General features: G+C 56.5%; 1 protein-coding gene across 1 annotated transcript in view; it reads left to right on the top strand.

The window, feature by feature from the left end:
* Positions 1 to 10,064, top strand: part of RBM19 (RNA binding motif protein 19) — a gene marked incomplete in the record, with an annotated part of 174,920 nt that overhangs the window by 12,127 nt on the left and 152,729 nt on the right. Inside the window, 7 exon segments of the mRNA XM_027773124.1 lie at positions 506 to 625; positions 798 to 833; positions 1,120 to 1,318; positions 2,610 to 2,875; positions 4,319 to 4,399; positions 7,431 to 7,509; positions 8,901 to 8,972. Of these exon segments, the coding sequence (XP_027628925.1) occupies positions 506 to 625; positions 798 to 833; positions 1,120 to 1,318; positions 2,610 to 2,875; positions 4,319 to 4,399; positions 7,431 to 7,509; positions 8,901 to 8,972 (853 nt within the window).

Genomic DNA, 10,064 nt, shown 5'->3' on the forward strand with positions numbered 1-10,064 from the left:
CGGCCCTGCCTCAGAGTGGACGGTCGAGAGCCCAGGCTCCTGAGTGCAGACGCCTCGGTTCCGGTCTTGGCTCCGTCACGGGGGCTGGGCAGAGCAGGGCAGTTATCCGCCTCTCTGGGCTCCAGCTCCTGATCCGAGAGGGGAGCGGGGAGTAGCTCCCACCCTCCACTGCGGAGGCTCAGCACCTCCCCACACACAGCACGCTGAGACAGTGCCGGCCGGGGTGTCTAGTGCGGTCCTCAGCTGGAACTGAGCTCACACTCACACCGGGCAGGTGTGCGTGCATGCCCAAGGCCCCGAGAGGAGACCGGAGAAGGGACTGCGGTGTGGCCACCCCCTGGGGGCTGATTCCTCACTGTCTCTCTGTCTCTGTCTCTCTGGCGAGAGCACGCGCCCTATAGCAAAAATCTCTGAAAAGAAAGCCCAAGCTCCTGGGTGCTGGAAGCTGGCTCCAACGCTGGGACGTCGCGGCTGGCATGGAAACCGCCCTCTCTCTCCCATGCAGGTGGAGTTCTGCAAGTCATTCGGGGACCCGACGAAGCCCCGAGCCTGGAGCAAACACGCACAGAAACCGAGCCAGTCCAGGCAGCCTTCAAAAGACTCTGTTCCCCCAGAAACTAAGAAAGTACGAAGCTGATCCCTCCAGGCTCCCCTCCGCGGTGCCAGCAGGGTGGTCGCTCCCGGGGTGGGAAGTGCGTACCTCTGGGTGCCCCCCGGAGTGGGCCCTCCCAGGGCTGTCAGTTCCTCCGTCTGCCCTTGTTCGTGTGCCCCTCACCGGCTGTGCCTTCTGCTTTCAGGATGGCAAGAAGAAGGTGGCAGGGGAGCTGGAGAAGGTGAGTCCATCCCTGACCACAGGGTGGGCCAAGGCAGGCCGGGAAGGGGGAGGCAGGCCGGCAGGCAGAGCCCGCCTCTCCCCACCCCTGCCCTGTCTCCAAGGCGCTTTAGTCTTCTGGTCCAGCCTCTGCTCCCCCACTGACCGTCGGGGTCTACTAGAGGGGGGAAGGAGCTTGGAGGATGCCCTGATCCCCAGGAGTCAGAAAGGACAGGCCCCCCCTGAGCCACCTCTGTCTCTTCTCTGTTCTCCCTGCGTCCCTGCTGCCCTGGCTCCGGCGCCCCCAGCTGAAGGAAGACACTGAGTTCCAGGAGTTCCTGTCGGTGCACCAGAAGCGGGTGCAGGCGGCCACGTGGGCCAATGATGCCCTGAGCACCGACGCCTCCAAAGGGAAGAGCCGGCCAGCCAGCGACTACCTGAACTTCGACTCCGACTCGGATTCCGGGCAGGAGAGCGAGGAGGAGAGAGCCGGGGAGGACCAAGGGGGTGAGCAGCCGTGTCCTGTGTGTGCCGTGGGCTGGTCGGGCTGACGGACCCTGGGCAGCCCTCTCTGGGACCAGGTGCTGCCCTCGGGCTCACTGTGGTGGGGGTGACTGTCCTGCCCTCAGCTCCCTCTGCCTCGAGCCATCCTGGTCCCTTGTTCATCCGTTTAGTTGGTCACTCAGTGACTACCGAGCACCGACAGCTGCCAGGCACTGCTGTGGGCACCGGGGACGTAGCTGTGAGCAGAGGACAGAGCCCAGTGCCCTAGAGCTGTGGGCAGAGAAGCAGTGGGCAGACAGCCCGCTCTGGGTGCGTCAGCCTGACGGGCTGCTGTAGGGAGAAGCAGAGGCGTTATCAGGGAGGGCCTCTTGGAGGAGGTGAGGGGGCAAGCAGTGTCCACAGAATGGGGGCCGAGCAGTTCAGGGAGCAGTTGCTGTGCAGAATAGGAAATGCTGCCTTTGAGGTCGCGAGTCGAGGCTGGCTTAAGACCAGAGGACGTGACCGAACGGGGATTCGGCACCTGGTAAGGCCTCAGTGCGAGGTTCCACAGGACTCGTGGGACTCGGTGGGACTCAGGCAGGGATGAGGAAGGGAGGGGGTTCTGTGCAGGGAGCAGCATCGCAGAGGCGGGGAGGACATGGGCCTGGCGACACCGTGGTCCCGCTGGCTGAGCAGTGAAGCGGAGCTGGAAGGAGACATGGTTGGCCTACACAGACCCGAGGAGGAAGAGTTGGGGTTTCACCCCGAGCACCCAGAGTCCACCGGGGGTGTTAGCAGAGAGGGGCCATCTGGGCGTACTCCAGGATGGCTCCATGGCCCAGTGGTTAAGGCAGCCGGATCCCACATGGCCAACCGTGCGGTTCAAATTCCAGACCTGGCGACTCGAAAGACATGCCAGGCGTGCGTGCCCAAAATTCTGAAAGCGGGGAGAGGTGGAGGAGGAGGAATTGCAGCGTGACTGTGACCCCCTCCTTCTGTCCCTGCCTCTCTCTGGCACGTGCACGGCCTGTGACGCGCACGTGCACACGTAAACAAACACGTCCTGTCGGCGGCCATGTGAAGAGTGGGTCGGGAAGGCTCCGAGTTCCTGACTGGGGCCCGCGGGATACCCAAACCACTGGAGCCTCGAGCCCTTGGCATCACTTGTCGGAGGACTTCCTGGGGCTGCCGCTGGGCAAGGGTCTTGGTGCGTGTGGTCCCACGGGCCACTCCCCAGGGATCCACCTGCCCTCTGCTGCTCCAGGCGCTGGCTCGCCCACAGCTCTCTCTAATCCCAGCCTCCCCGTTTTCCCAGAGGAGGAAGACCCCCAACCAAAGGCAGCCGTGCAGAAGGAACTGTCAGACATGGACTACCTGAAATCCAAGATGGTGAAGGCCGAGTTGTCCTCTTCCTCGGAGGAGGAGGAGAGTGAAGACGAGGCCGTGAACTGTGACGAGGGCAGTGAGGCTGAGGAAGAGGCTTCCACCACCGCCCCAGCCCAGCAGGGCAGAGAGCCCCAGGGGGCCTGCCAGGAGCCAGGCACTCCCGGGAAGAAGACACCGCAGGAAGCCAGAGCCAAGGTGCGTGTGGGCGGCCCCGGGGAGGAGGCCCACGCCTGTGCGTGCCGTGGTCCCTTAGCCCCTCTGCTGGGACCAGTAAGCCAGAGCGACCATGGAGCTTCCAGAACCTTTAGTTCCCAGCCTGACCCAGGCTCGCCTGGAGTCTCTGACCCAACCTCTTACCGCTAACCTGGGGAGGCTGCCTGCCTTCCAGAGCAGGGCAGAGCGCGCTGGGTGGGGGAACCGCAGAGATGGGAGCTGGTCCTGGAGCCTGCCGTGTGCGAGTGACTGAGCGCTCACCGTAGGCCTCGCTGGGTCTCATCGCACTCTCGGGGGCAGGTGTTCCTGTTCTTCTCACAGGCGAGGAAGCAGGCCCCGAGGAGGGGAGCCATTGCCCGAGGAGGGCTGGGAAGTGGGATCAGGGCTCCAGCCCAGGCCTGCTAAGTCCAGAGTATAGACCTGGGTGCTCCCCGAGGACAGCCGCCTCATCTCCAGCCGCATGGGCAGTTCGACACCTGGTGTAGGTCCCCTTCCCTCATATCCCCGCGAGGCCCCTTCCAAACATACGTCTCAGGTCAGCCCTTTCTTCTCATCAGACGTGAAGGGAGGCCTCGGCCCTGTTTTCTCCTTCCTCCTCTTCCGTCCCCCTCCCTCCACACCTTGTCTTTTTTTCCAGAACAGACTGTATTTCAGAGAGATAGACTAGGGCGCAGTCAGAGTTCCGGTTCAGACCCCAGCTGTGAGATTTAGCAGCTGTCTGGGTGAAGTACACCCCGTCACTCGGCATAGCCCTGATGGCTGAGCCGGTTACCGACCCTGTGCCGATGGGCGCTGGAGGTCAGGAACATGGAACTCGTGCCCAGCAGGGTCTGTGGCAGCGTGTCTTAAGCACGTTCCTGTCCCTGCCTCCTTCCTCAGAGTCCCCACCCTCGTCCGAGCCTGGGTGACTGCCGTGCCGTGCTGCGGGGGATAAGCTATATCCCAGCTCTGTCGGCTCAGGGCAGGCCTTGCTGGAATACGAGTTCAAATCTGGGCCGGTTGTTCGGTTGCCAAGGAAGTTACCAGAGACTGGTTTTCCAGAGGAATCCAGAGCACTGGGAAATGATCTGACCCACAGTCGCTAGGGGGTGGTTAGGAGGATTCGGCAGGACGGCGGCGTCAGCCTGGTGTGTGCCACTGTCCGGTCAGGAGTGACAGACCTCACCGTGCCTTAGGACCGGCTCCGCACCCTTCCTTCGAGCCCTCCCGGTAGGGACCCCGGGGGCCTGTCCACAGCTGCTGGGCTCTGGTCCAGCCTCAGCATGGGCACACTGGGGGCTCGACAGCTCCCACCTCCACCTTCGTCCACGACCCATGCAGGGACATGCTAGCAGCCGGACCACTCCAGCCTGGAGGCATCCTGATCTCCACAGCTGGCTCAGGAGCTCACTCGGCTCTCTCTGTTTGTTCTTTGTGATCACTCAGACAGAGAAACCTGCGAATCAGAGGGAACCGACCACCCCCCACACCGTGAAGCTGCGGGGAGCCCCGTTCAACGTCACAGAGGTACGTGCTACCGAGGGCGAGGGTGAGGAGCCCCCGCAGGAGCCCGAGACAAGGCTGCAGATGCCATGGGGGCATCAGGTTCAGCTGAGGTCACAAGCTGGAAGGAAGGGGCCCATGGGGCCTAGAAATAAGATGGGCATTGTTGGGGTCAGGAAACAGGCCTCCATTAAGGTACAAGAAGACCGATTTTTATTTACTGTTCTCTACACCAGAGGAGGGGTGACTTTTGATAAGAAGTGAAGAAAAGGGGGTGACTGGCAAATATGGAGGGCCTTGGTGGTCAGCATGGTCTGTTACAGCTTCTGGCCCTGCTGTGATAGTGGGACACAGCCTTAGACACCGATGAGTGAGTGGGTGCGGCTCTGTTCCAATAAAACTTTATTTACAAACGTAAGTGGTGGGCCAGAATTGACCCCGGGCTTGTAGTTCGCTGACTGAGTCAGCAACAGCAGAGAACACTTCATTTCTCTCCTCATGAAAGTAATAGAAGTTCAGTATAGGAAATTTCAAAGAAAAAACGAATAGTGTAATTAAATAAATGACATAAAAATCACTTTTTTTTTGGAGACATTTTTGCTATAGGGCATGTGTACTTGCCAGAAAGAGAGAGACAGAGAGACAGAAAGCAAGAAATCACCCCCTAGAGGGGCCACAATCCCTTTTCCTCTAGTCTCCTCTCAGGATCTTGGGCACACACGCATATACTCCTGGTGTGAGTTTAAGCCACCCGGTCCAGGACTCGAACCGCGGTCGACTGCATGGGAGTCCAGCAACATAGCTATTATGCTGTGCTGATCTTATGCTGACCCCGCATAAGAATCACTTATAACAAAGGCAGCTAACTAAGTTGTTACTTTCATGAACTTGAGGGTGAGAGGGATGCTAGCCAGATGGGACGTCAGTATGCAGGTGTAACGACGAAAGAGTTATCAGACTGTCCCAGGCAAACTCAGGGCACCCTGCCCTGCACCCCTTTATCCCACCTAATGACTGCTGATACATCTGGGTTTACCTTCTTAGACATTGTTTTCTTTGTGAGTAAATATCGTCCAATGTCTTTTATTTTCCAAAAAAAAGTAGGAACTAAGTTTGAAACTCTTCCCCTTCATCACAACGCATCCTCAACATTTGTGCATATATTGGGGCCGGCGGGTGGTGTGGCAGTTGAGGGCACTGGACTCGCACCTGATTGACCGCGGTTCAAGTCCCAAACCTGACAGCTTGCTTTCTCACTTCTCTCTCAGTGTCTCTTTCTCTCTCCTTCTCTCCCCCTCTCTGGTCCGATTAAAACTAAATTTAAATACAAAGTAATTCTTTTTTGGAGAGGTTTTTGCTATCTGGTGTATGCGCTCACCAGCGAGACCGAAAGCAAGAAATCACCCACCCACCCACCCCGGGGGCGGGGGATGGCCACGCCGCAATCCCTTCTCCATTCTCCTCTCGGGATCTTGGGCACACACGCACACATGCCCGGCGTGGGTTTAAGCCACCAGATCTGGGACTTGAACCATGGTTGGCTACATGGGAGTCCAGCGACGTAGCCATTACGCCATCTCCTGAGCCCAATAAAAATAATTCTATAAAGAAAAATCTATACATATGGAATACACTCGACTACAGTCTTATTTTTTATGTTGTATGTCTTCTTGTTCAGGGTACCCTGGGATATACTTACCCAATTCCCTAAACGAGGACATGGGTGTTGTTAATTTGCTACAGAGCACTTGTGCTCACCAGGGAGGGGGAAAATGAGAAAACAAGCCACCAGATCTGGAACTCAAACCACAGTCGGCCATGGGAGTCCAGCACTCAACCACCCTGCCAGCTGCCGGCCCCACTATTACAGTGAATAGTGCAGTTCTTTGACATCAGAGGTCTGCAGCCGTTCTGTCCAGGCCACAGAGCAAGTGTTTCAGGGTTTGCAAGTCAGACTGCCTCCTCCCACAGTCAGTCTTTCTTTCTTTTTCTATCTTTTTTAATTTCAGATGTGCCTTGGTTGAAAGACCATGACACGTCGAAACAAGAATGCAGTGTGTCATTGAACAGACTGTCCTGACAAGGGCTCCCGAGGTGGAGCAGTAAACGAAGAATACAGGATACAGGTCCCTGAGGATAGGCTCGTCCTTCCTTTCCCCGAGAGGAGGCGCATTCCCTTATTACATAGCATGCTGTGTTTCTAGCACCTGAAAAATAGTTTTAGGGAACCAAGTGTTTTGAATTGGATCATTCAAAATTTTAAGTATTGTGGAAAATTCCAAAGGTGGTTAGCCTTACCCCATTTATCTGGTAGTGTTTAGATTTTTGATCACGTGTGGTGACCTGTGCATTACGCATCTCAGTGTTAGGACCCAAAGGGCTTAACCCAGTATCCAAATGAAAATGCTTTCACTTCTGTTTTCTAAAAAATGTGTCACCTTGAAGTAACACGAACAAATACTCATGCGTTAATAATTGGGAAAAAGTTGGATTTTCAACACCCCCCCACCAAGTATAGAGGAAAGATACTTAGGAAAAAAAGATCAGAAACAATACCTTAAAACACTGATGGGAGCAGGAGGTGGCATGGTGATTAAGGCACTGAATTCCAACATGGCCAACTGTGGTTCAAATCCCGACCCCAGTGGCTTGAAAATCTTGGCAGGTGCATGCACCCAGAATCCCAAGAAGAGAATGGAGAAGGGACTGCAGCATGGCCATCTCCCTAGGGGGGGATTTCTCACCTTCCCTCTCTGTCTGTCTCTCTTTGGCAAGCGAACACACCCTATAGCAAAAATCTTAAAAAAATCAAAAATTAAAATATTGTTTTAATTTTATAGTACCCATTTCTTCTCCTATTTCTTTTTTGGATTTTTTTATTGTGTCATTTGACTCTCTGGTGGGGAAAATAGGCATATTATTTAAAGGAAAGAAAAGCCATAAAGGATGAAACTTAATGTGATTCTTCTCGATGGAGGAACTTGCCCCACGTGTGTTTATAGGGTTTTACTTGGTTATTAAATGAATGAAGTGAAAATAGTTTTTCTTCTTACAGAAAAATGTGACGGAATTTCTGGCTCCCCTGAAACCGGTGGCCATTAGGATAGTGAGAAATGCTCACGGGAACAAGACAGGTAAGATCCAGGTGCTGTGGGCGGTCGAGGGGCCGGTAGTACAGACAGGTCAGGGTAGTTGAATAGAGGAGAGGTTTTTGTTTTAGTTTTGGAGAGGTTTTTTTTTGCTATAGAGCGTGTGCGCTTGCCAGATAGACAGAGACAGACAGAAAGGGAGAAATCACCCCCAAGGGGGGATGGCCACGCCACAGTCCCTTCTCCTCCATTCTCCTCTCGGGATCTTGGGCACGCACATGCACCCAGCATGAGTTTAAGCCACTGGGTCCGGGACTCGAACTGCGGTTGACTACGTGGGAGTCCAGCGACATAGTCATTACCCTAACTGCTGGTCCCAATGGGGGAGAGTTTTTAAGGCAACCACTTTTTTTTATTGTTGTTAGAGATTTTTGCTCTAGGGCATGTGTGTTTGACAGAGAGACAGAGAGACGGAGAGACAGCACGAAATTAGCCCCCAGTGGGGATGGCCATGCCGCAATCCTTCTCCATGCCGGGAGTCATTCTGCAATGTCCCCTGCGGAAGAACTGAAGAGCAGGAGGGGCGGGCACCTCATTAAAGACAGTGGCTCAGCCAGGGTGCAGGGACCCTCTGGGGCTTCGAGCAGAGGAGGGTCTTGGGGTGGGCTTTGGCTGTCCTCCAATGAGGGTCAGCAGTGGGCTGACCTCGGGGCAGCTATGGAGGAGCAGGGAGAGGCCGGGGGATGTTCGTGGGGCTAGATGAGATGGCTCTGTGCGGGGCTGGAGGGGAGGGGAGAGACCGTGAGTGACCCCATGGTGGCAGCAGAGAACCTGTGGGCTTTGGGCCAAGTCACAGCACTGGTACTGACCCGCCATGTGTCCTTGGGCATGTCACTGAGCTGCTCCGGGGAGGTGCAGAATGGGCCCTGCATGCTCCCAGGTCAAGGCCCACCAAGGACAAGAATGGGGAGGCCTCTCCTGCCTAGGTAAAGGCTGCCCTCCATCCCCGTGCTTGTGGTTGGTCGTTCGGGGCCTCAGGACCCCCTGGTGCTGAGCTAGGTCATAGCACTGCCACTTCTCCGGAGAAGTCCGCAGAGCAGGCACTGGGCAGGGATGGGGCGAGACAGGAGGGAGACGGGGAGGCCTCCGTGTGTCTGACTCCTGGGCAGGGATGGGGCGAGGCAGGAGGGAGACAGGGAGGCCTCCCGTGTGTCTGACTCCTGGAGTCCAGCATCTCTGTCTGCAAACCCCGGCCCTGGGTTCAGAGCTGTCCCTGCAGAGGGAAATGTGGAGGTGAAGGGAGGGTGTCTTTTTGTTGGGGCTTTGGCAAAGGTAGAGCCCCCCCCCCACAGTTCTGCACCCCACACAGAATGGTGCTCCTCCAGGGCGTGTGCACAAGGCCTGCGTATTTGACCTCTGTCACTGTCCCCTCTCAGGGTACGTCTTCGTGGACTTCAACAGTGAGGAGGAAGTGAAGAAGGCTCTAAAGTGCAACCGGGAGTACATGGGTAAGGACGCCCGGGCCGGGTATCATCCCAGTGGGTGCCAGACACGCCCTGGCCCTAGGACACAGCAGCCAGCACACAGACCCACGTGCCTGGCCTTGGAGCCAACCCGGAGTGAACATGCAGAGAGGCAAGAGGCGGGCTGTGACCCGGAAGGCGGATGTGAGGGGCAGCTGTGGAGAGCGCAGGTAGGACTCAGGGAGGCTCGGGTGGAGGGGGCACCTTAAGCTGGTTATGCTGCTCGGGCCTCCCTGAAGGGGTGTCGTGCAAAATCCTGGAGTCTAGGAAGCAGCTGCGGCCACACTGGGCGAGGCGACCAGTCAGGGCGACAGCAAGTGTCAGTTCTGGATTAGGAGATCCGAGCTGTGTCCAAAGGCGTATTTCGTTGGTTTGTTTTTTCCTTTTTTGAGATTTTTGCTATAGGGCACATGCATTCTCCAGACAGAAAGCAAGAACTCACCCCCTGGGGGATGACCACACCACAATCCCTTCTCTATTCTCTTCTTGGGATTTTGGGCATGCATGTATATGTCCCTGGTGTGAATTTTCACCCTCCAGGTCTGGGACTTGAACCATGGTTGACTATGTAAGAGTCCAGTGACATAACCATTACGCCATCTGCTGACCCCAGTTTCTGACCCATCTCTGGCATGGGCTTGTGATTCTGCTCCAGCCAGGACCTTCACAAGGCCCTGAATTGTGCTAGGGACGCTGTGAGCAGGGCAGGGACAGGTGTTTACTGAGCACCTGGGAGGCTAGTGATAATCACAGATCAATCGGACACACCAGGCCCGTGAACAGCATCTAGCCGGTGATTGTCCAGGCCGGGCTGTCACAGCAAGTGCCCAGCATCTGGGGGCTACGTCGGTGACCCAGGGATGACCCAGGCAGGCTGCTTCAGGGTTGCAGCCAAACTTGGAGGGCAAGCAAGATTTGAACCCTCAGGTTCCGGCTAGGCATCAGCACAGGCTGCCACCTGCCCGCAGAGCTTAGTGTGGGTCACACCAGGTCCAGCCACCTTGGCCACAGTGTTCAGAAGGCAGCAAGGATGGGTTTGGAATCTCCGGCAAGCCCAAGGCCGCCGTCCCGGAATCC

Source organism: Tupaia chinensis, unplaced genomic scaffold (genome assembly GCF_000334495.1).
Source record: "Tupaia chinensis unplaced genomic scaffold, TupChi_1.0 Scaffold000323_1, whole genome shotgun sequence".
NCBI classification, from domain to species: domain Eukaryota; kingdom Metazoa; phylum Chordata; class Mammalia; order Scandentia; family Tupaiidae; genus Tupaia; species Tupaia belangeri.